At 39.7% G+C, this 25,368-nt stretch overlaps 1 protein-coding gene across 2 annotated transcripts; it reads right to left on the bottom strand.

Annotated features, from left to right (window-relative positions):
• Positions 1-450: 450 nt before the first annotated feature.
• Positions 451-8,955, bottom strand: LOC118230073 (profilin-2-like). Of its 2 annotated transcripts, none has more exons than XM_035422808.1 (3): positions 8,618-8,955; positions 6,265-6,457; positions 451-2,776 (listed from the first exon to the last, which is right to left on the bottom strand). In XM_035422808.1, the coding sequence occupies exons 1-3, from the start codon at positions 8,744-8,746 to the stop codon at positions 2,679-2,681; spliced, it is 420 nt and encodes a 139-aa protein (XP_035278699.1). In that variant the 5' UTR covers positions 8,747-8,955; the 3' UTR covers positions 451-2,678. The 2 variants fall into 2 exon arrangements, with proteins under 2 accessions (XP_035278699.1, XP_035278700.1); XM_035422809.1 differs by having other exon boundaries at positions 451-2,384.
• Between the last annotated feature and the right edge of the window lie 16,413 nt (positions 8,956-25,368).

Below are 25,368 nucleotides of genomic sequence, written 5' to 3'. Positions count from 1 at the left end.
AATTAAAGCAGTTGATTACATAGTTAACTCATCTCACCTGGTTTATTTTGTGTAAGTGGTTGTTGTATTTAAGGTCAAAACAAAAACCCGCAGACCCTGCGGCTCCCCAGGACCGGAGTTGGCCACCCCTGTTGTAGGGTATAATCACAATTTGAGTCAATGAAAAGTACTTCCCCCTTTAACTCCACAAACATAGCAACTTTCCACATTTTAAAACAAAGTTCATGTATCTGGATCAGTTCTCAAAATGATCACATTCAGGAGTTGAAAGCAAGACGACACCTGCAGTTTATCTGGTTGGAATAAATTTATTTGATCTGTCTGTAAACAAGGTGGTTTATCAATTTATGGCATTTTTTTTTTTCTTCATTTTAATGCATATTAAATCAGATGAGTTAGACTGTATTCCAAGATGTAAGAAAAGGTGTAGGGAAAAGAAATGAACATAAATCAGCGACAAAGGGTTGTTTTAATCTGTACATATTCCACAAGGCCTGAACACGTTGAGCTTGCGCTAGAATATCCGTAGGAAGTGCCATTCCAGTGACTCCTCGCAGGGCAGCGGGTAAAATCCATCTCACAACTGCAACAGATCATAGCTCTACATTATGGCACAGGATACACATTGTAGAAAGATTCCACAAGACAACCAAAAGTGGTCTTATTCCAACCAATACCATCTCCCATGAAAAGTGTGCACAATTTTTTTTTCTTTTTCTTTTTTCTTTTTTTTTTGGTTACTTTCCACGTTTTTTTTTAATTGGACATTACATTAAGTACCGTGCTTTCACAGACAACTTCTGATACCACATCTTATTTGATGACTGGAGCACAAGGCAATTTATTCCACAGTATGGTTTTTTTTTTCTTCCCTCCACAGCGGGGGGGGTTTACAGAGTCAATTGCCGTACTCCGAAGACGACATTTCTGCAAAGATAGCTGACGAATGAGGACGAATGGCGTTCCATCTGTTTTGACCAAATTCAGCTGTGAAATCTCTATAGTGTCATCTCATTAGAGTATTAAAAGTTAACGATACAGTTGGCAAACAGATGAAGTGACCAGTCGCCCTTTACAATGATTCACAGAAAGTCTGCAAATACCCCAAGCTGCAACTAAAATTTTTCCTATTAAAAAAAAAAAAAAAAAAAAAAAAAAAAGACAATTCAAACTGGACAACACTCCAGATGGTTATGCTGGGATATCTACTGTCCAAAATGGCAGCCTTTTTTAAAAAATAAAAAAGAATATATATTACAGGAGCTGGCAAATAAAGGTTCAAGTGCCTGAGCTATTGTTAAGGTGGAATGTCCATGGAGATTATATAGTCAGGGATGTGATGAAGAGATTGTGGGAGAACATCCCCTGCATCGCAACGATGCCGATTTGCTATTACGATCTAAATAATCCAACACCACACCACGACTTGTAAGACCACACCCAAACACAACAGCAAAAGCATCCAATGCAGGTTATTAATAAAGAAGTTGCAATAGTTTGTGGGGGAAAGAGGTACAGTGATTTGTCCAGGAGGAAAGCTGGTGTCCTTGTAAAATGGTAAAGTGATGTGATGGTGGCAAGTTGCCTTACAAGGTACAGTGAGGTGTAAAAAAAAAAAAAAAAGGAAAGGATTTTGGCCAGAGTTGAGAATGAGGTTTTTTTTTTTTTTTTTGTTTAAGAGGTTAGGGAGGGGTAGTCAAAGGGATAAAGTTCATTATTAAGATAAAAAGATATGCATGCAAATTCCCTCCTAGTCATGCTATAGAAAAGGAAGACAAATATGAGCTTGGTTAACTGCTCAAAGCGCTCTAAAGGCATCGACCAATCCAACATTATCACTACCGGCACCCTTTGCATCCAATGTCAGCCGTTAAGCTAATTTAGGTTTCCTTCGCGTAATTTAGGTTTCCAGTGCTGTGTTTATACCAAGTGCCCAGATCTGTAATCAACCCAATTTTTTTGTCTTTAATCATTTTTTGTACTTTTTTTTTTTTTTTTTTTTAACTCTAAAATACAATTTTTTTGCAACGTCACATTAATAACATGCTTATTTTCCTATGGTGCGACAGCAGAGGGAGAAAAGAGAATTGGGTACACAGTGAGTTAATGCATATAAACAAATGGAGGAGGGAAGTGGGGGGAAAGGGAGTGGCAAAAAATAGGGGGGGGGGGGGCATAACTGGGAAAGAAAAGTAAAAGCATCTACCGACTACATGGAGTAGCAGTGTCAACGATAACGTGATGGTGATGAGAATGGGCTTCCGGGTGGATGAGGGAGGAGGATGCTTAATACCCAGTCTTCCTCAGGTATTCAGCCATGGTAAAAGCTTTCTTGTTGAGCTGCCCTCCATGGACACCTTCCTTTCCCATGACTATAACCAATACTGGAGTACACAAGGAAACAGAACAAAACAAACAAATGAACAGAAAAGAAAAAACTTTGAGTCTTTCCCCAATAAACATAGGGAGACAAAAGGTGACATAGATCTTACCCCCCAGTTACCCTTCATTGCTATTAATGTTTCCGAGACGTTAATGACATGATGGGGAAATCTTAACAGCAATATTCTTTTTTTCCTTTATTTGCTTTTTTCCCTTTTTTCTTAAGTTTTGTGTTTTTTTTTTTGTTGGTTTGTTTTTTTCCCTCAAATGCATCTACTTCACAAGGCTGAACTAATCTAGAACCCTGAATCCCTTAAGTATTTTGCCATTGAGTATGCCTTCTTATTCAAGCCGCCTCCGTGGACCCCTTCTTTTCCCATTACAAGAACCAAGACTGAAAGAAAAGAGATAGAAAAGGAAGTTTAGACCACACGTGACAGAGTTTAAGAGGGAAACAAGTGTCAAAGGACAAAGTGACAGCAACAAGAAGTCAGAAATTCAGGAATGGCAAGACAGTTTAGTTCAAAGGAAGGTGCAGGTTCACCCATGCTACCTCAAGGTCAGTATTTAATAGGGCTGTCACTTTTTTGTTTGATAATCAAATCTGTTAGACTCCCTCAGAAAATTTTTTATTTATAATATTTGAAGGTTGGAAATTGTAATCCCATTGCCTAGACGAAATAAGGAGCACAGTTGCTCTTTGTAATCATCAGTGTTACGCTCATGGTAGCGCTCAATATCAAATAGACTGATAAACAAGCCATGTTATTGTTTTGTCTAGAGGGTATACCATTAGGTAGCCTAAAAATAAAGTTCATGTGTGGGTCATGCTAACCGCATAGCCTGCAAGCTATACATTCTAAATGGAGGAGCCATTAAGAATTAAAACTACACTGCACCTCAGGAGTGCCATTTGGGAATATTATGGGCTCTATGCCATTGGAGACAAAATATTAACCAAGGAGAAAGTTGCCTGCAACGTATGTGGCCAGCAACTGCCCTACTAACGCTCCAAAGGCTGAAACGTTTTCCTCTCCAAAGGAGATTAGTCATCTCAGTTTTGTTTAAGTAAGCAGATGCCATTGTTGTGACAATGGACTTGTGCGGAGACCTATAGTCATTTTATTGCTGTGAATGGCATCACTGGCTTTATTTTGGTTTATTTTGTTTAATACAACTTCAAGATACTGTTGTCATTATTCCTTAGTTACAGCATAGCACATTTAAATTACTCTGCTATAGGTTTATTGGGAAGTTAAAGATGGGCTGTAATAATTATACATTTGGCAACATTTTATTGAAATTTTCATGGTAGAAAGTTTGAAATTAACTAATTTCACATATGGAATTTATTTGAACTTTTTGGAAGAAGTGACAGCCCTAGCATTTAAAGCATTCATTTTCATGTTCAGAAAGCGCCTCTTGTTTGTATTGCCCATAACTCTGGCGCTTTCAAGCAGACAGACAGTTTGGAAACGTCTGAGTGGACGTGAGGGAAATCATGTTGTGGCCCCTATTCATTGCACGAGCCATGTCTGAGCTTGGAATGTAGTGGTAGAGTACAGCAGAAAGGGAAATTCCCATAGTGAAAAGTCAGAGCATTCACCTTGGCTGCATTTCAAACCACTTCCTCTGCCCTCTGGCAAACTTCAGGGACAAGTTACTACTGTAACCTTGTCTAGGTGCGGGGGGGGGGGGGGGGGGGGGGGGGGGGACTTCCTGCTCAATTTGTTTTTCAAAAGAAATATGGAAAGCAGCATCGCTGGGAGTCACGCCACAGTAACAAATGTGACTAAAAAAAGCGATTCTTCCACATCTTGCTGTCCATATGTCAAATGTGGCTATGAAAATGTGCCTGTAGGGAACTATATTTGTACTCAGTTTAAGCAATATAAAATGCATAGCCAAACTTGACAGACCTTGAAGATACAATTTCATATGCAGCTTTTGCTGACAATTTTGCCAATAATGCTAACTGGATATAGCCAACAAATCAAAATTGTGGAAAGTGACATTATTCTGTTCTGGTTAACAGCCAAGATTGCAACAGTAGTAACACTTAAACTGTTGCATTACAAATGTTAGTAAAGTTCAGCTAATTCCAATTACACTGTACAAGACAAAAAAATGTATCACAGTCATTTTCCTCATCTAGTTTGCTCTGTGTATCTAGTGGTACAATCATTTCCCTAATTTCATGAAAGGACAGGGACACCCTTCAGACAAATACCATTGCCCTTTATTGCAAAAAGCGAGTTGGGGAGGGGGGGGTTTTGGTTGAGATTTTGCCATTTAAGGTGCTTCAATGTATGGAATGTGTATGGAAAAGTTTTTCCATGGCCATCCAATTGTCATTCAAAGGGCATCCACCCATTTTTCTTTCCACGTATGGTCTTGACTACAATGAGCAGAATCAGGAAGAAAAGGAATATAAAGTGTGGCTAGCAGGGCCCGGGTGTAGTTACGGACAAGAACAGCCTATGAAGTTCAGCAGAACTGCGCATACCTTCTTCTATGCGGGTTCATAACTGCAAAGTGAGTCACGTGCGTGAAATCGCAATGTCGGCAACTCTTCGAATTAAGAGTCTGATATTACAAAAAAGGATAAACCGGCACTGCATTAAACAGGAAAGTGAATGCTTTTGCTACTTTGCATAGCCAAACAATGAATTGACTGTTCAGAAAACATTCATGCTTGTTAGTACCTCTTTCCTCAATACATATGTGATGCTGCACACCATAACCAAATATTCAGAGAACCCAAAATGCTGTAAAGTTAATTAATACCATGCACTGCAAAGTGACATTTTTTGAAAGTTTTGATTCACATCAAAGTATGTGTTAATTGCAAACGGAGACATGCATGCAATTCTCCATACCAAGACAGTATAGAAACAAGGAAACCCATTGTAGGAAAAGAGGTATCCGATAATAGCCTGGCACATACAACTGCTTCCATACCCTTCAATCCACCGTAGTAAAACAAAGGTATATCACATACAATTACCTAAGATGACCACATCAGGGGCCATTACAGGTAAATTGTACAAAAGTAGCATGTGCGATTTTCTGATTAATGTGTTAGGATTCATCCTAGAGATGTTCCAGAAAATTTTTTAAGCTGAAATCCACTCCTAGTGTCAGCTCCCTTGTTGATTCTATCTTACTTGAGGCATGTGGCCTGGGAAGTAGGCACATTCTTGGAGGTGGGCGTATGTTTGAGGAGAAAATACATTTTTGTGTTTTTGTGTCTGAAGGCACAATTGTCAATTTGAAATTGGTGAGAAATAATCTTAAGCGCTTGCTGGACAGAAGTCAGTCATTTTTACATACAGGGATAAGATTCTGACTGCTGTAATGCTAACTAAAATATTCTGTAGTCCTGCTCATCCTGCATTGTGAAGTACCAATAGATTAAATGCTCATGCACTGTCTGGTTCTTATTATCTGACTATTTCCTGTATCCAATTCTTTCTTTTGCTACTGGAAATCCATAGGGAATCAAGTATTTCGTGAGATTAGCTTTTAGCATAGTCTGCTTAAAATTTTCTAAAGCAGACTGACTGTTAATGGGGCACAATATGGAAAAATTGGACTAGTCATATCAAGTAGTCCAATTTAAGACTGGACACTTGATATGGATGGAAACTTAGGCAATACTTCTGCCAGGTAATTACGTGTTGATTGTAACATGCATATTCTGGGGGACAGCTGTGCAAACCTTAAAGCATCAGGACCTGTTCAATATATATAAGCTGGAAAGTACACACAGATCACTTTACCTTTGTTACAAAACCATACTCAAATGCTCCTTGCATTATAGGGTGTCTTCGTGCAATGCAATGCAATACACACACACACACACACTTTTTTTGTCTTTACCTTTGCCGGCTCTGCCTACGGAAACATTGTATGTTGGTTCCCCTCCTTGACTCTTTGTCCTTATGTCCATCGTCCAGTCACCGTCGACTAGGAGGCTGTCTCTGATCACAGAGCACTTCTTTTGCCCTAAGGTCAGACCGCTAGTGAAGAAACCCTCTCGATCTTTTCCAACTATGACGTCAATTTCTTGAGGCTAAAAAGGCAAACAAAGCTCATGAGAAACGAATTATTTACGCAATAAAACAAACAACAGATACCTTGTAAAAAGTCAAAGTAAAATCCCTGCAGACCACACACAGCTATATCGGGTTTTACATCACAAACTCTGGTATGCGTTATGTCGCCATTAATGTTTTTTTCCAAGCTTGAGAAGATTTCAGTAGCCTATATATTCTAGAAACATTAATGTGGGCATTTTTAAGTATAACCTCAAATTGTTTGCTTAGGACATCATGTTCTTTCAGTCTCTTCGTTAAGGTTAAGATTTTAACAGGCATTCTAGTCATGCGGGACTGTGACTACACCGTGTCTGGTTCTACCTATATTTGAGTTACCATCGCCAAGCCGCGAATATCAGTTCAGTACTTTAAGCAACCAGTTGCTAACATGCTACATTGGTAATAAAACCACTTCGCCCACTATCCAGGTCCATTCGCTTATTTAGCAGAAACCGGAGAAAGTAAGGCGTCGCCCTCACGCAGAACTGCAGAGTCACGGCAGGCCCAGCCTTCTCATTTGGAAGAAATACGGTGCGAAGGAGAGCATCGACATTTTGGGAATGTTTTTGTTTCACTTAATACAGCTTGGTAGGCATCAATCTAATTCACGCACTGGCTATGTATATGAAAACGCAGAAATGCGCCGCTTTGAGTACTATTTAATTGGCTCTAATGTTAAATGTAAATATCAGCAGCCATCTAAATTATCCAACGTAGCCGGAAAAGCACATAAGATATCGATTATGGGCAAACTGAATCAGGACTCAGCTAATTTCGCCTGTCTTTTCCCCCAAGCGTCGTGCAGCACTGCACTCCATAATAAAAACCCGACAAATGATCCGAGTAGTGGTGTTAACAAGACAGCATATAGACTATTAGTTCCCAGCAACGTTTGCAAGCTAGTTCATATAGGAAGGTTAACTGGCTACTTCTCACTGGGTGGCTAGCAGTGTTGGTCAGCGTTAGCAAACGGTCTTACAAAATTAACCATAAACGTGTCCATTTTCAAAATGGAGGATTCTCAGTACTTTACGGATAAACTAGCCCCCTAGCCTTCCCCGTGATGAGGGAAATGAACTGGATTGTCAATACAGCCTAAATCTACATGACAACCACAATAAACTCGTTTACGCCTTCATCTAGCCAGCTAGCGGAATCGAGAATGCCGAAGTAGCGGGATGAATAAATCCAGCGAGGGGAGGCGCCATCTTGGGATACACGAAGGGGGCGGCAGTGAGGACCGGGAATTCTCGATTCCACTTATGAACACCCGAGACTGAAAGTTGGTTGTTTGGACCACATACATACGCTAGTAAACTTGCGTATCGTATGATATTCCTATCTAAATTGTCGGCCTGATTGATTTTGTTTCTCATACAGCTTTCTTATAACACCAAAGTCAGCTAGCCATTATTAGCGGCATCGACCCCTGGACCGCAGTGTCGGTTATTAGCTACATAGCAAGCCAACTAACAACACCAGTAACTGTTGGGTAGCTAGCTATTGTTGAATCAACTTGACTAGCTTCATGTCGCTAGCAATTATGTCCAATATAAACTCACAAGAGTTTCGCTGACCAGCCAGCCAACTTTTCCTTATTCCGCCCATTCCCATTGCGATACATTCGCTTAACAAGCCATTCAGAAGCATAACGTTTGAAAATTGCAAAAAAAAATCCAGCAGGTGTTCCTCCTCACACAACTAAAACTAATTATTAAAAAAGGGAAAGGCAGAAAAGCTGCTAGTTAAGTTAACACGGTAATTCAGTGGTTAGGCTATGTGCTCGGCTGGACAGCTAGGTTTGCCTGCAAGCGGCGTTTTCCATGTGGCGGCCTCAGGCTTCAGGAAGCTATCTAGCTAGTCACACAAATAACGGGCTCCCGTTAACACGAAATACTAAACGTTAGTCTATTCGATTAGATAGCTAGTATTCCAACACAAGAGACAATACAGCGAAGTTTGCTCGTCTGTAGCAAAATGAGCAATTATACTAGATTTGCGTTTCCCAATATTCCCTAGACTGGGCACCCCCTGTTCGGCGAGGCCTCCTCTTTGATTACAATTGACAGCCCCTGGTATAAAATCCCATTAACGTTATGCACCATGCTAGGTCATTCTTTGGGGTAAATTCTTACCGTTATATTATTAAAAGTACCACCGGAATGTGCTGCCCAGACGTATTTGGCGTCCGTGTACCCAATAATGGCGGAGTCCTGGCAGCTGCCATCGGCCATCAGGTTATCCACGTAGCCTTGCCAGGACATATTTGCGTCTTTGTTAAAATAAACGAATTTCCTATAAAAATCTGTGGTAAATGTTCTTAAATTATACTCTCGGTGTTGATTCAGACGTATTTAGGTTAGTAGTACGTCTCTCCACTGCACTCACGACTCCACGCGCTGTCAGGTCCCCGGTTTAATCTTAGCCTGGCAGCAAAAGAAATCCAAAGCAATCGGGCAGTGCCTGGGTGTAGTCCCCATTGGATCACTCCGCGCAGTCGTTGTGCGGTTGACATTCCCTGCACAGCAAAGAATAGAGGCGGAGGGATTATACGAATAGCCAAGATAACTGTTCGTCCGCGGCGTATCTTTAAACATTTGATCAATATTTTTCTGTGTGTGTTTGGGGTTTGCTGTGATATGTTCCCCCGTTTTTATTATTATTTTTTTAAATGTCAAAATCGTGTCATCATTTGAGGAGATGCGTCTTGCCGGATTGAACTAGCAGTCTATAGCATATATGGGTAGCTCTCTTTCTTTAGTTACAGAAATATCAAAAGAAAAAACCTTTAATGCCACAGGTTCACAGTCACAATCTAACCACGGGCGAGGATCAAGATTCAAGAAAAGGTTTTAATGACAGGATGCATGGAAAATTAACGCTTGATAACTAACGCATGATTCATGTGTGATGAAAGTATGTAAATTAGAACACCAATGTAAGGGAACAGTTTGATTAACGTTCAGTAAAGGGGATATATTTTAGCCGAATTTGTCTGGTCTGGTGTCATCATGGTGCATATCTGTTCCTATATAGTATAATAATTAGGGTACACATTCCAAAAATAAAGTAGCTGTTTCTTTATCAGTATTAATTCTAATTACGTTCAAGTCCAAAGAGCCACCAACACTTCTAAGACCAGTGTAAGTCATCTGTGCTGTAAAGGAGTTTGATGCCCAGTTTTTTTTTTTTTTTTTTTTTGCGACATTGCGACCACATCATTTTAGCTGGGCCAACATTCACCTTGTTAGTCTTTTTTTCACTTTCAGCGATTGATGGCTAGTGTTGCATGATCTGATTAAGCCAGATAGTGTTTAAGCTTTTAGAAAAAAGAGAAATTGGCTACATATATACAGCGCCTTCCATAATGTTTTGGACATTTTATACAGACCCCATTTCAGGGAACCATAATGCTGGGGACATATGCTTGTTTCGGAGGCTTGTTACCTTAAGTTTTCTCTTCACCATATAAAACGCATGTTCAGTTGGTTTCAGATGAGGTGACTGTCAAGAATTAGAAAAAAATTCTTTGTTGCTTCAGTAGTGTGTTTGGGATCACTGTGTTTCTGTAGGATGAAGCGCTGTTCAATGAGTTTGGAGCCATTTGCTTGAACCTAAGCAGATAAGATGTTTCGGTACTCTTCAGAATTCATTCTGCTGCTGCTATCAGCAGTTACATCATCAATAAAGACAAGTGATACATGGCAGCCATACATGCCCAAACCATAACTCCCACACAACCATGTTTCATTGATGAGGTAGTATGCTTTTGATTTTGGGCGGTTCCTTTTGCCCTTCACACTTTTCTCTTGCCACCACTCTCATAAAAGTGAATCTTGGTCTCATTTGTCCACAAGACCCTTTTCCATAAGTCTGATGGCTCTTTTAAGTACTGTACGTCTGAGCAAACTGTAACCTGGATATCCTGTTTTTGCGGCTTACCATTGGTTTGTAACTTGCAGTGTAGCCTGTATAGTTCTGGTCGTGAAGTCTTCCGCAGACAGTAGTCACACGTCTGCCTCCTCAGGAGTATTTTTGATTTGTCAGACAGGTGTTTGGAGGTTTTTCTCCATTATAGAATTCTTCGATCATCAACCGTAGAGGTTTTTCTCAGCCTACCAGGCCCTTTGCAATTACTGAGCTCACCAATGCTCTCTTTCTTCTTAATTATTCTATACAGTTGGTTTTGGTAAGCCTAAGGTTTGGCTTATGTCTATGACTTTTTGTCTTATTTCTCAGCCTCATAACGGCTTCCTTGTCTTTCACTGGCACATCCCTGGTCCTCATGTTGACAAACGGAAATAACAGATGCCAAAGGCAATCAGAAGCCTGGAATCCAGGCTAGCTACTGAAAGCTCTCTTATAACTGCCCTAACAAAGCAATTGAACACACCCAACTAATCTGAAACACATGAAACCATTTGTCCCAAACATTATGGTGGCCTGAAATGGGGACTATGTATAAAAAGTGCTGTAATTTCTACATGGTGAGCCCAAGATGTATGAAAATAGCCTTTAATAAAAGCTTAGGTCATGCAGTGTAACATGTTAATTGTTAGATTACAAATTGTACAGAATGGAGCCATATCAAGAAAAAATATGTCATTGTCCCAAACATTATGGAGGACTATATATATATATATATATATATATATATATATATATATAATTTCTGGCAAAGATTCACTACCTAATGAAGATCCATTTAAATAAAAAGCATAAAAAGTTATTTGAGAACATTTATACAGCTTTCAATTTAAATATTCAGTAAATGCACAAATAATGTGCAGAAGTGTATTTACCATGACCAGCAAACACCACTAGAGCTAGAGATAGGCAATGTGAAATGCCACCAAAGTGCCACTGTCAAGGTGCATGCCTCAAGACCTGCGAGACAGAGGCAGAGAAAGGTTAGGTTTTTATTATTGAATGGAGATAGAGATGTGGTCTGAAAATAAGTGTTTTTAGACATTTGTGAGAAAAGGCCTGGGGAATCTGTCTTCTTGACAGACTGGGGTAAGTCATTCCACCATTGGGCGATAAGGGCAGAGAAAGGCTATGGCTGTGAGGAGTGGCTACCTGGTAATGGGAGAAATCGGACAGCCAGCTGGCAAAAGAGGAGTCTGAATGGAGAGACCTGGTTAGAGTATATTGTGTTATCATTGTCTGAAGATATAGAAAGGGGCAGCACAGTTCACAGCTTTACATGCCAGTGTGAGTGATTTGAATTGAGGGCATCCACAAATGGCATAAATGTGTGAATTTAGGCTGATTAAAGTGTACAAGTGCATTCAATTCTGTGCTTATGTCTTTCACAGTTAACCTATCAATGTCTATGCTTTTGATTTGCTCACCCCTTCACATTAAATAATTAGAAGGACAGTGTGAATGGTCCATGTGACAAGGAAGGCCTTCTCAGAAAACTAAGCTTGACTGTCTCTGAAATTAATAAATAGTTCTCTTGAGGAGAAGAGGAACAATCCTTCCCTAACTTTGTTATTGTCTAATTTAAAAATTAAATGCATCACAACAGGATTGAATGCTCAATCGCTGTCCTTTCTCTTGTGTAGCAACGTGTTTGCTTTCAATTTCAAGATTCGGATTCATACAAACAAATGTAACAGTTGTATAAAATGCAAATCTCAAAATGGGAACTGGTGAAACACATTCACTGTGTGCTATCCTTTTTTTTTTTTACAGCTTACACACAAGGAATTATTAAGATGAATTATAGCCTGTAAGTTATGTATGTAAGACTAGCACTTCCTGCTGTGTTCTAGTCTGTCTAGCTCAAGAGCATTAATGCTGGTGCAAAATCAGATGCATTTCCAAGATCTAAAGAAATATGGCTAAATGTGTCTGAGATGCCAATTGTGGATTGTAGGATACTGTATACTTTCTTCCCAGAATAATAGAACATAACCCATAACAACTAAGAGCACCTTCCCTTCTACAAAATACCCTTAGTATAAATACTAACAGTATTTACCTATTCATGGTTCAAAGCAGCTTGTGAGTTAATCTCTAGACTCTGTTACTAAAATCACAATCCTTGAGGGGCAAGAACTGCTGGTTTTCCACCCTTCTTTTACCTGGGAGTCAGGTGTGAAGACAGTGGCCAATCAGTAGCAATAATTCCCTGGGATAAAAGAAAACCAGGGCCGGATTTGGATTCAAGGGCAAGATTTGTGTATCTATGGTCTTGACTCTGATGGCATAGTAATATGTTGATTGATATTCTAATGGGAACAAACAAGTTAATAATAAATAAAACAGGCGTTAGTAAATGCATTACACTCATTTTGCAGTTTGCAAATGATGATAGGTTTTGTTCCAGGGGCAGTCCAAAGTAGATTGCCCTTCCTTCTTCATCCTGCTGTATCCATACATGATAAATCTTGCATGGCCAGCTGCCCTCTGTTTTTTGTTTTAGATTTCAAAGCTGAGTTCAAGTGCATGATGTCATGCACCTGAAAGATCAAAGAAGTGGAAATATTGAAAGCATTCTGGGCCTTAATCTTTTCAAAAGTACTGTGCAGGTCTGTCTTGTGTTTCTGGTATGAAAGACCTACCCAGACTGGCTTTTATGGTTAACCCAACTAGGCCTTCACTACAGGATAACTGGAGTTGATTGGACTGGATGTGTCGTGCCAGCTTATACACAACCTAAAGCCAGTCTGTTACCTGAAGAACAATAAGAATGTGGAAGAGGACTAACAAATGAACCTCAACTCCAATCCCAACCCCAAACCCAAAAACGTGAATTAATTTGTTCTTGAGGCTAGCAACCCTGTGTTATGAAACAGGACATGCCACAGAAACATCATCAAAGGACAAGAACCCTTCCTGATGCCCGATGCACCAGCCAGCATGAAGGGATTGCATGAATGAGTGCAGGTACATGCTGTTTTTCATTCTGTGAAACTGCAAACTGAGAGATTCTGATTACAGACCTGCACTTAGAAAGCTAAGATAACCTGCCAAATTGTTATAATGGATATAAGGATTTATTGTGTTTACTATCCATGGGCATTAAGATCATGCTGGATTGTGTGTGTGTGTGTGTCCGTACACATGTGTGTGCGTGTTTGTGTGTGAGTGATTGTTCTCATTACAAGTTCAAAATTAGGCTAACTGAACTATTAACCTTTGTACAATTGCTTGCTTGTATGACAGTGTATGACTTAAAAGTGGATTAAACTTTTAATGCAGACTTTTAATGAAGACTTTCTATTCAGTGTAATGAGTTTTCTTTTAAAACTCTCTTTGATTCAATTATTACTTGCTTCATGGATCAATATGCTTGTATTACAGACTATCTTTGTACAAAAGAAAAGAAGAAAAATTTCTCAACAAGAGCTACCATATGTCAGAAAGGAATGTTAATGTCTTATCCTGTACATACTACCAAGTCAGGGTCCTGTTCTACTCTTTACAACACATTTTTTTGGGCGCAGTCTTTTCCACAGTTCAGTGAGCCAGGGAAGCACTCCTGGTATTCTTATGTAACAGGAAGTGGACTTCTTGCAGCTTGTCATACTTCTTCCTCTTCATAATGGGGCAGCAAGAAAGCATTTCTAACACGAGGGATGGAGGATGCATCACTCATGAATAGCTTCATCCAGTTGTGGTTGTTCTCTACCATGTCTATTGCCTTCCTGCTTTTGTTTTTTTGTGTGAAAATACCTTAGCTTTAGAATTGATTCTAATATATAAGCACTTGCCTACCACTGCAGAGACCCGGGTTCAATCCCCGGCAGCGGTACTTTCGGCTTGGTCAGACGTTCCTACGAACACAATTGGCTGTGTTCGCGGGTGGGAAGCCGGTGAGGGTATGGATCCTGATTGTTGCATTAGCAACTCCTACTGGTTGGTTGGGGCGCCTGTTCAGCAGGGAGGGGATCTGGGGGAGATAGCGTGAACCTCCACGCGCTATGCTCTCCCAGTGAAACTCCTCGCTGTCAGGTGAAAAGAAGCGGCTGGCAACTCCACATGTATCGGAGGAGGCATGTGGTGGTCTACACCCTCCCCAGACCAACAGAAGCGCATCGACCTGGACTGCGATACATACAGGGAATTGGTATAACAACTAAATTGGGGAGAAAATGGGAGAAGATGGAAAAAAAAGAAAAAAGAATTGATTCTAATGACTACATGGCCAAAAGTATGTGAATACCCCTTCTATTTAGTGTGTTTGGCTACTTCAGCTGCACCCATTGCTAACAGGTACATAAAAACAAAGCATACAGCCATGCAGTCTCCATAGACATACAGTGAGTGCAGACTTCAAGCAGTCATTGCATGCAAAGGATATGCTACCAAATATTAAAAATGATTACTTTATTCTACATAATGTTAAACTGTCCAATATTTTTGATGCCCGAAAATGGGGGGACCATGTACAAAAGGTGCAGTCATTTCTAAACGGTTCATCCGATATGGATGAAAATACCCTCAAATTAAACCTGACAGTCTGCACTTAAACCTCATTGTATCATTTCAAACTCAAAGTGCTAGAGTACAGAACCAAAATAACAAAAAATGTGTCACTGTCCAATGAATTATGGTGCTCACTGTACATTGGCAGTAGAATGGGTCATACTGAAGTGCTCAGTGACTTTCAACATGGCACTGTCATAGAATGCTACCTTTCCAACAAGTCAAATTTCTGCCCTACTAGAGCTGCCCCAGTCAACTGTAAATGCAGTTGTTGTGAAGTGGAAACGACTAGGAGCAACAACACCACAGCCGTGAAGCAGTAGGCTGTACAAGCTCACAGAATGGGACTGCTGAGTGCTGAAGCTTATAGCGTGTAACAATAGTCTGTCCTCAGTTGCAAAGCAGCCTCTGGAAGATACTGAAGGCTCTGGTACCTGCACTAAGGAAGAAATTGAATACACCGGACCAATCAGAAACGTCTGTGTGGCCATTTGTCGCAAGCATTATGGTGCCCTGAATTGGGTGGGGGTATGTATAAAAAATGCTGTAATTTCTACATGGTAACTCTGAGGTTTAGATTCACCAGGGCTGGCTGCAATTAAGCCTGGCTGGTGTTCAATCAGCTGAATCTAATTATGAATTAAATTTGTTTAATTGCTTGATTGAGTAGCTAGGGGAGAATTACTTTTTCATATGGATAAATTAAATAATAATTTAAAAAATGTATTTTGCATTGATACAGTTTCCAGTGTAATATTACATTTTGTCTGAATATCTGAAACCGTTCAGTGTGAAAAATGTTCAATAATAGAGGAAATCAGGATGGGGCGAATACTTTTTCACAGCACTGTGAATACTCACAACAAAGCACATAGGACTGATGTTGTTAGTCCCTCATAACACATGGCCCGAGTGAATGCTAGTGAGCTGATCAGCGATGCTACCATTCATGAGCCCATTTGTTCTGTTGTCACATTATTAATGAGTAGGAGCTTGTATTAGCTTCACATTTCTCAGTAAAACAAATCCTGGGCACTGACTGCACTTTAATTAGAACGGGTTAGGAGAGCAGCTATACAAACACTGGTAAGGTGCCTTTAAATTTCACTTACCAAATTAGTTTGATATGCAGCTGATCAGTAAAGGGGCAGGACTGTTCCTTCAGATGGAACAGCATTTAAGTGATCAGTACCCTGTATTCTGCCTCTAGGTCTGTTTGTTCCATGCTTGAGAAATGTTGGTCATTTGCCCATCCCTGCCCCCCCTCCATTTGGGTGCAGTGCATTAAAAATGCAGGTTTAGGTGATGCTGAGACCGTAATGCAGCATTCACCAAGGCTGCTAAAGTCCTTACCTAAGCATCTGCTCCTTCTGGCTGCCTTGGTTTGCCTCACTGAGCCACAAATCCTGTCCATAATCAATAGAGCGCTAACTGCTTGCTGCGAATATGTTTCTACATTGATCCTTAAACGATAATAGGAACCGGCTGCCTAATAGGTTGCATTCTGAGAAATGTATCTTGGATCCAGCATCAAACCGGTGGATTACATGTGCTTTGTCTCTGCAATATACTTTTTTGTTCAGGAGAAATAATAAGAACTTAGCACATATTTACAGGACGACAACCAAGAAAACATCAACAGCAATTAACAGCATCCAGAAATGACTTAACTGATCCTGTCCACCTTTATGTCGATAAGATCAATAATTTCCTGTCTTCCAAGTACATACACCTTGAAAATGTTACTCGCAGACTGCAGGGGCTTCAAAGCAATGGCCCCAGACTGAATGTACTGTAAGACAGGAACTAGACATACATTTTTTAATGTGACTTGAAAACCGTGGTCATCGAAGAATCCACACAAGCAATGGAAGCTATTAATTAGCCTTTCCCCTGTGCGCATGGTTTCTCTCCCACCAAGTGGATCAATATGGCTATTGAGAGAACACACATCTGAACACACATTGCTCTCACAAATAGAGGCAATGGGAATTGCAAACCTGCTGGAGACTGATGCCAAAATGGGGCTCAGTGACTCCACAGAAGTGCATCTTCCCAGGCACAGGGTTCAAGATGCTGGCTGGGAAACCCATGCACAGCATCCATCTGTCAGATGCACTCTGAGCCATGGAAAATATAAGCCTCATTTACTCTGCCTTTCTTAACCTTACTTTGTGTCTGTGTTATCCATTCATATGAGTTTCTATGGAGAGGCATTTATGCTATGCCTGTGTTATCCTTTCAGATTAGGTTCTATGGTGAGGCATTTATGCTGTACTATCTGTGCCAGATTAGAATCTAAGGAGAGGCATTTATGACGTGCCTGTGTTATCCTTTCAGATTATCTTCTGTGGACAGGCATTTATTCTGTACCTGTGCTATATATTTGTGCCAGATTAGCATCTATGGAGAGGCATTTGTGCTGTGTCTGCGTTGTCTGTACAGGTTACATTATTTGGAGAGGCATTTATGCTATGCCTGTGTTATCCTTTCAGATTATCTTTTGTAGAGAGGTACTTATGCCATGCAGCTGTTGTCTGTGCCAGATTAGTGTCTATTGACAAATATTTACTCGTCGCCCATGTTATCTGGATGGAATAGCTTCTTTGGAGAGGAATTTATGCTGTGCCTGTGTTATATTCACTTCCCGTGCCCTGAACATAACAGCATTTTGACAATAAAGAATCAATATATCTAAGGTAAATGTGAGAGAGGTCTGACTTTAATGGAAAAATATCTCAAATATACAATGTAAAAAGTAGCTGCATTTACATCTCAGAAATATTGAATGTTCAAAATTAGTTATCAATGAAGGTACTTATATTTTTGCAATTCTCTAAATAAATATAAAAATCACAAATGTATCTGACATATATGTATCTATATAACTTTTAGATGTAAGTATAGTTCCTTTATATGTTTAAATAATTTATATAAATCTTTTCCTTTCTGTTGGGCAAACATATTTTCTAGTTTTATGGTTCTCTGGGGTGACACATATACACTCATGGTGCTGGAGTTAGGGAATGGACCATAATTCTTCAAGCTTTCAGGAGAGGCCTGGAGTCATCATACACATTAGTGCAGATAAGACAGAATGAGCTGCATGTGGAAGGCAGGGGGACTCGAGGATAAAGGGGAAACCCACAGAAGCCTGTAATTCAGACTTGTGGTTTACACCTCCAGAGGGAGTGCTGATTCTGCTTGTCTCCATGTGCAGACATACTTTAATGAACAGAGCTTTTCAGGAGCCTCTCTACTTTTCTTATAGCGTGGGGGCCAGAACTGGAGACAGTTCTGTAAATATTGTCTGGCAGCTGCATTGCATAACAGCTTGTCCTCCTGTGAAACTGGAGGTTGCGGTGCAGTTGTCCTAAGTATGAGCAAGATTAAGAGTTGGGCATAAAGCCGTTTCTGTCATACGAGTTGCTCTACCTTATCTGGTACTGAAGAGTCCTGAGGACTTTTGAGTACTCTCTAGCAGGATAAGAGTAGCCACCAGATGGCTCTGGTGATTGGCCATCCCATATTGGGAAACAGAAAAAAATCTTTTCAATTGTAAAATGATGCTGAGGTATTGAAAGGTTGAATAGTAATGAGTTGTTTGTTACATTGTCAAATTTACATAATAGTTTGTATTTTTACTGAAATAAATCAGTTTTTCTTATTTATTTTGGATAATATTGAATATAAATACACATTAATATCAGATTAGTCTTATTAGCTACACTTGCACACTACACTATTGCTTTCAGACTAGACTTATTTTTACATTTGGTGAAAGCAGCAATTTTTCAGCATTAGATCTATCCAACATCTCCAAATCTCTTTCTCCTGAAATGTATTTGGACCTTTTTATCTCTATCAACTCTGTGAGTGACATGCTTCTGATCAGGCTACCTTCTGTTGGGCAAGTGTTTAGTAAAACATTCATCATAACCCCCCCCCCCCCCCCCCCCCCCCCACTCACATCCTTAAATACACCCACATGCACACACAGAGAAACATACAAACGCACACACACACACACACACATACACACACACACACGCATGTGCCATTGTATACCTACACATTATACAAACCCCCACAGATGTACGCTACTGCCAGTGTTGGCCTGTATAGCTTCATAAAAATGTATTGATTTATTTTTGCCCGTATTTGCATTTCCACCTTGTTTCTGAATGTACTTTAAGTGCACTGTATAGATCTGAATGGGTGACATAGCACATTCATGTGATATAGATTGAGGCATTGTCAGTGAAACATTCTGCCAAGCTGCACATTTAATATCGTTCGATGACTATTGAGCAGTCTTCCAGAGAGTGTATAACAAAATCATAAATGGTAGACATTCAATTCTAAGTTAATTCTTCATAAGTTGCTATCAATAAATTTTCCATTATGCCTGATTTTTATGATTTTGTTATACACTATCTGGAAGATTGTTCAATAGTCATTGGACAATATGAATGTGCAGCATGGCAGCTCCAAAGGCCCCTCATATTTGCATAATGCTTCAGGACCCTAGAGAATATAACTGTGTCCTAACCTGCTATGAAATAGCAAAGGAGCCCTTTGAAGACACTTAGTGGACAAATATGATTACTGCATCATATTTCTGAGAGCTGGTACCCTGAAAAATTGAACAATGGTTCCCTGTAAAGTTGTCAAAAAACAGTGTTAAACCTTGAGGAATTTCTTCTCACATGCTTGGGGGGGGGGGGGGGTAATAATTTTAATTTATGTCAACATTTCTAAGAGAAAGTTGCCTTCTAGGTTGAAGCGCTGTTATGGTGCACGGATGTTATGGTGCTTCTCTCGAATTTGCACCATGCCAGTGCTGTCTATTACCGAAAGCCCAGCGGGTCGATAATGGGGTTTCAGTCAGCCAGGATGGCATTGTCTCACCACTAGCCACTGACCACTTCTGTTGATCCAGTTTGTTGACCATGAAGTGTCTCCCTCTAACTCATGTCTGGGTAAGCATGACTTGGCAAATGTGGTGTGATAAGTAATGCTGACTAACATAATGTGCTTCGGAGCTTCCCTGTTCTGTCCTGAATTAGCAACAGAGAATGCTCGGAGCTTTGCAGCATGTGCATGATTGGTAAACCCAAGTGTTGGGGAAAACATAATTTAAAAAATCATTGCTCAGGAAGCAGTATTGAAGTAATTATGGTTGTAGACTTTTAGGAGGATTCTGGTAGAATTTTCCTGAATATATTTCATTTGCATACATTGCATGTCTAAAAGTTGGTCATAAAAGGTTATAAAGTATGTGCATTTGAAATATAACTTGGGGAACGACTTTTCTCCTAACCTTAGACTTGAGTTCATAATGCTGAGAAAGCAGTTATAACAAAGTTCCTACAATCCACTACTTTATGATTGACTAGACTTAGCCAACACTGTTTTTCTCTATATATGTTAGCAACCTACTTATATGACAGTGTGCAGTCTATATAACTACTCCATTTTCTTGCTCATGCCTAACTAGGGGTCTGCTTAACTAGTAGTTCACTACTACTAGCAGTCTGTGCCAGGATGACTTGTGCCACTCGGTGCAAGTGATGTGGTGCTGCACAGGCTCCCATTGAAAATGTGGAGATACTCCATTCAGTCACAGTCTGGCCTTGTTCTGCTGCTTCCTGCTCAGTCTTGGGGTAAATCTTTCTAACACATGTGCTGCTGGTTAGGCCTCAGCTTGCTCCTCCTGTGATTTGTAGTGGAAGGGCTTCACTAATGGCCTCTTGGGTACAGTCATTTTAAAATGGAACACAGTGCTGACCTTCCATTATTTATATGGATTGCACACGTCTTCATCCAGGGTGGCTCACATGACATAAATCACACATTTTATCTACGTATACGGCTGAATATTTGCACCAGGGCACCTCAGGTCAGCAAGTCCACTCAAGATTAAGACTGCAGTGTCCCGTGTAAGATTCAAACTGGCAACATTCTGGTTACAAATCTAGCTCCTTGCCATTGCATGTATCAGCAGTGTGCACATCTGGGACAGACAGACAGCCTTTTTTCACCAGTGTGACGTATTACGGCTCAATACACAAATTAATTTTAAGATGTAATGATCTCCCTAAACTCAATTAAGGAATTAAGTCATCTGAGATTAGCAGTGTAATGAGAAGGTTAGAAGATAAACGGCCTCTGTCTGACTCTGTTACACTGAGCAGATTAGATTTAGCAGAATCCTAGAGATCCACGTGTGTTTCTATGAGAGTGTATGAATTTATTATGGTATGATGTACCAAGTAGTCTTACATAATTCTTTTTTGCATACCAACACATCAGCTTTACAATAACATTAGGAAACATTCTGTTAAGGATGCAGTCATCAGTTACATTTAGTCTAGTTTACACATAATTTACTTTTAGGTCGAAGACGATTTTTGTATTATTTGTCTCTTATTCAAGTTCTATTATCTCAATTATTATCTCTATTATTATTCTATTATCTAACCTTTTCTTTTTCACTTCTTTCCATGATGTCATCTATTTTTTCCCCCCAAAATTTAGAGGGCCTACGATGACTGCTTGCGTCCAGTGGTGGTGGTGCTGTTCCCCACTTCTAAGCCCTGAAGTTTTTTTTTAATGGTTGAAAGTCCACAGTTAGAACCCCGCCCCCCCCCCCCCTGTTATTGGTCACAATCCCCCCTCCATTCCCCCCACTGCTTAGGGCCCCCAAATGACCAGGGGCAGGCTGGCTCACACATGCTGCTCGTTTGTCAGGCACATAACCTCACGTTACTGTGAGCCTTTTCGACAATCAGATGTTAAAACACCTCTCAAATTCCAGGGGTGTGCTATGCTAAACAAAAAAAGGAAACTACGATCAGTTAGTTCTTGTTATGACCTCGGCTCCAGACATCCTTAATCATTGACCTATAGAACAACGCCAGCTGAAACCCAGAAACAATCAGATTGCGCAAAACTAATCTCATAAACCATAGCTTCCCTTTCCTGGTGCTTTAGACAGACAGTGTGTCTGGCATCAAGAGAATTTTACCTTAAACCACATGCCACAGTTCATAATCTTCATACGCCCAAGTAAAAGAAAGAACACGCTGGCATGGAATGACCAGCATTCTTATTGGTCAGTTGTTCATTTTATTATTTGTGTCATTTGTGTGCCAGAATTTTCTTTTCAAATCCCCCTCTCCCACCCCCAACCCAGCCTGCCTGTATAAAAAAACAAGATTGAGATGACATGGGATTGATTTAAAACAATGGTGGCATGGTATAGACTTGGAATATTTTAACATATATATTCATATATACGTGTGTGTGTGTGTGTGTAAAAACACAATAAAGAATGATATGGTATTCATGGTAATTATATATTCATTATAATTTAATGAAATTCATGGCATTTTGTGTGGTATATAATGAGGGGGGACAACTGCAAAGAACTAAACATATCTAATCTTTTCCATTTTCGTAAATAGGGTATTAACAGATCCCATTTTTTTTTTACAGAAAATCCTAGGTGATGCCTCTGTGACTTCTAAAAATGGTTGATTTGTTGGGGAGCGCATTGAGCAACCAGAGAGCTTAACTTGTTGTTCCGTGAGCAATAGCGTCTAAAGTGATGTCAGCATGGAACTCTGAGGGTAAGGTATCATCAGCAAAGGGCAACAACAGGTAAAAGTGAATACCCCAGGGTCACAATGTCTGTAAATTTAAATGTTGGGCATTTAATGAAAAACTGTGGTGGCCCTGGAACAATACCCTGTGTCTTTACATTGGTATTTTCATTTATGTATTTTACATTTGCCAAACAATCAAAAATCAGAAATGTTATACAATTTCATATCACGAAAAAAAAAATGTGAGCACACACAATTGGTCTATTTAAAGGTAAGGTTACCAAGGCCTAGCTCTACATCCCACAATGCATAACTGGTAGAAGGGAAAACTAATAGAATATGGCTACTTTGTTGGGGGGGGGGGGGACTGAAAGGGATCAGAACTGGAATGAAGTAGTTCACTGTTGTTTGTCCCAGATCCACCCGCTGGAGGGTAAGGGTCTGAGGGATTACAGTGGTTCTGGAGTGGGGTTGAAGGGGGCACAGGGTTCATTTTTACCTGTTTCCAGAGTGCATCACCATCCTTCGCTGACAAAACAGTTCTGTTATTCTGTAGCAATTTCTGAAAATTATTTTTAAAAAGGCATACCAAACAGATCAGACATTTGTATTATACATACTGTTCACTTCCCAGAATCCAAAATTGCTTATGCCAGGGCTCTTCCTGGGTGTCTAAACTGAATGTTACATTTATATCAAAATACCACAGTAGAGGTCTTGGGTTAGACTAAACCTCGGCAAATAATTTTTTCTGAACTTGTCTGTTTCAGGCTATGAATAAGCACACATTTAGTAAGCAGTTCAATGTCATTTTGAAAACTTAAGTTATTATGTTAATGTTAAAAACATATTATTCAACTACATGCCAGAAGATTCATTAAAGTATTCAGGTGAAATACGTTAATCATGTATGGAATAGCACTGCATAACGTACATTACATTATGCTGCATTATTCCATTCATTTGCTGAGTCATTCTTGTCCAGAGTGTTGTACAAAGCTAAAATGTTATCCATATTTAATGTTGGGTATTTTTACAGAAGCTATTCAGGACAGATGACTTGCAACAGCGGTGCCCAGCATGGGATTGGAAACCCACAACCTTCTGGTTACCAGCCCACAGACAGTGAATTAAAGTGGCTATTGGTATAACTCAAAATAGGTAACATAATGATGTTAACATTCCTGTGTGAGTGTATGTGTGCATGTTTGAATGTTTGCTTTGTAATTACACACACACTTTGGCAATATAGTAACTCAGAAATAAGAAATATAAAATGTTTATTATTTCAGCTTTCGTGTTTATTTGAATATCACCAGTTGGAAGAAATGATCTGTTTCACAGCATTGGCAGGGAAATAACTTGCGAAGATAAGTAGTGAAGTGCATACAGCTGTGGAGCTGGTCTGAAAAGCAGGGCTATGCTGTTCTCCCCCAGTCAAGCATTGATTTCTATCAGGCTCCACTTGCCTTTGTCTTCATGTTGACCAAAGAGTCACCCAGTGTCTCAGTGCAGCTGCTCATACACTGGAAATCTGCAAGCAAAATGAACTGACATTGATATCCTCTGACAGTCATTCATTCAGCTGAGCTAAGCTTTCTGGATTATCTTCCAGGTACCCTAGCTCATGACAAAGCGGAAAGAAGAGGTAATGTCATCACAGAGGTAGCACAGTGCTCTCAAACTGAAAAAACGCAAGACCCACTGTACTGTACGTACTATCACATGGAATTAACAAAATAAAAACAATATTTTACAAACTGAATGGTTCTACAATTCTGAATGAACATCGGTCATTCACATAAAATAAGCTGTAATCGTGCATGGTCTTATTCTATGAAAAGTTTGAATGGAAATGGTTTGCTTTTCAATCATTTAACACATAATCTGCCTTGTGACGACATTGGGTGGGTGGCTCTTGTTAAATGGTCACACTCGTGAACTATTGAAAAATTACATAATAATTTAAAAACAAATAAACTGTTCATACATGCCCTTTGGGGTAAGACATGGGGAAGATCTATATTAATGCCAGGGCTTTCAAATCTTGGCATTGTTTCTGAATAATTTATTCAACTTGTTCAGGTTTTATCAAAATGTGTCATCTTCCTGACTGGGTGATTTCCCAGATTAGTGAATTTGTGATTAATTCATTCAATTTAGGTCCCATGAATTTGAATGTTGGGTTTTTGCCAAAGGTGTTAGTCATATGTGAGATATTTGCATTGCAGTTATATCAGTCTCATATAAACTGAGCTAAAATCTCTCTAACACAATTAATTCACAGTAAACTTGAGTTAACTTAACCGGTATGTTTCTTTCACAAGTACTTTTTGTCATACATGCCTTTTTCTCAAAAGTGTGAAACTACTTTATCCTAAGTTATTATGGTTGGTATAATGCTCCTCCAGAATTATAACATTGGTTACAATCATAAAATGACAGAAAAATATTCCAATAGTCATTCAGTATACCTCTGGTTTAACTCCATTTGATTAGCTGGTACCTTCTTGATCGTGTCACATTCCCACTGGAAATAAAATTATTATATACATGTCAATAAATTCTTGACAATTTGGGCTGAAATGCCCATGTTCAGGCCCCAGGCGGAATGATCTTTGATAGGTCTAAAGGTCTGTGGCCTAGACATATTTGTTCTTCCTCTCAAATGACAACTTAATCCCTTCAGAACAAAATTCGAAGAAACCGGGAAGACTTTGGGAAAATGGTGGGTCAGAGACCAGAAGTGCTGCCTGAGGAACTTAATTTTATTTACACAGGATGGAGAAACACTGAACGTCCCACCAGTGTTGACAGGTTGAAACAGAAACTTATTC

This window comes from Anguilla anguilla, chromosome 6, assembly GCF_013347855.1.
Source record: "Anguilla anguilla isolate fAngAng1 chromosome 6, fAngAng1.pri, whole genome shotgun sequence".
NCBI lineage: Eukaryota > Metazoa > Chordata > Actinopteri > Anguilliformes > Anguillidae > Anguilla > Anguilla anguilla.
The sequence above is the reverse complement of the archived record's forward strand: the minus strand, read 5'-3'. Positions and strand labels throughout refer to the sequence as shown.

Coding starts and splice junctions, on each gene's coding strand:
- LOC118230073 (XM_035422808.1), bottom strand. CDS start 8,746: ATGTCCTGGCAAGGCTACGTGGATAACCTGATGGCCGATGGCAGCTGC. Junction 6,458..8,617: donor GTACTTTTAATAATATAACG/GTAAGAATTTAC, acceptor TTGCCTTTTTAG/CCTCAAGAAATTGACGTCAT. Junction 2,777..6,264: donor CGTAGGCAGAGCCGGCAAAG/GTAAAGACAAAA, acceptor CTTTTCTTTCAG/TCTTGGTTCTTGTAATGGGA.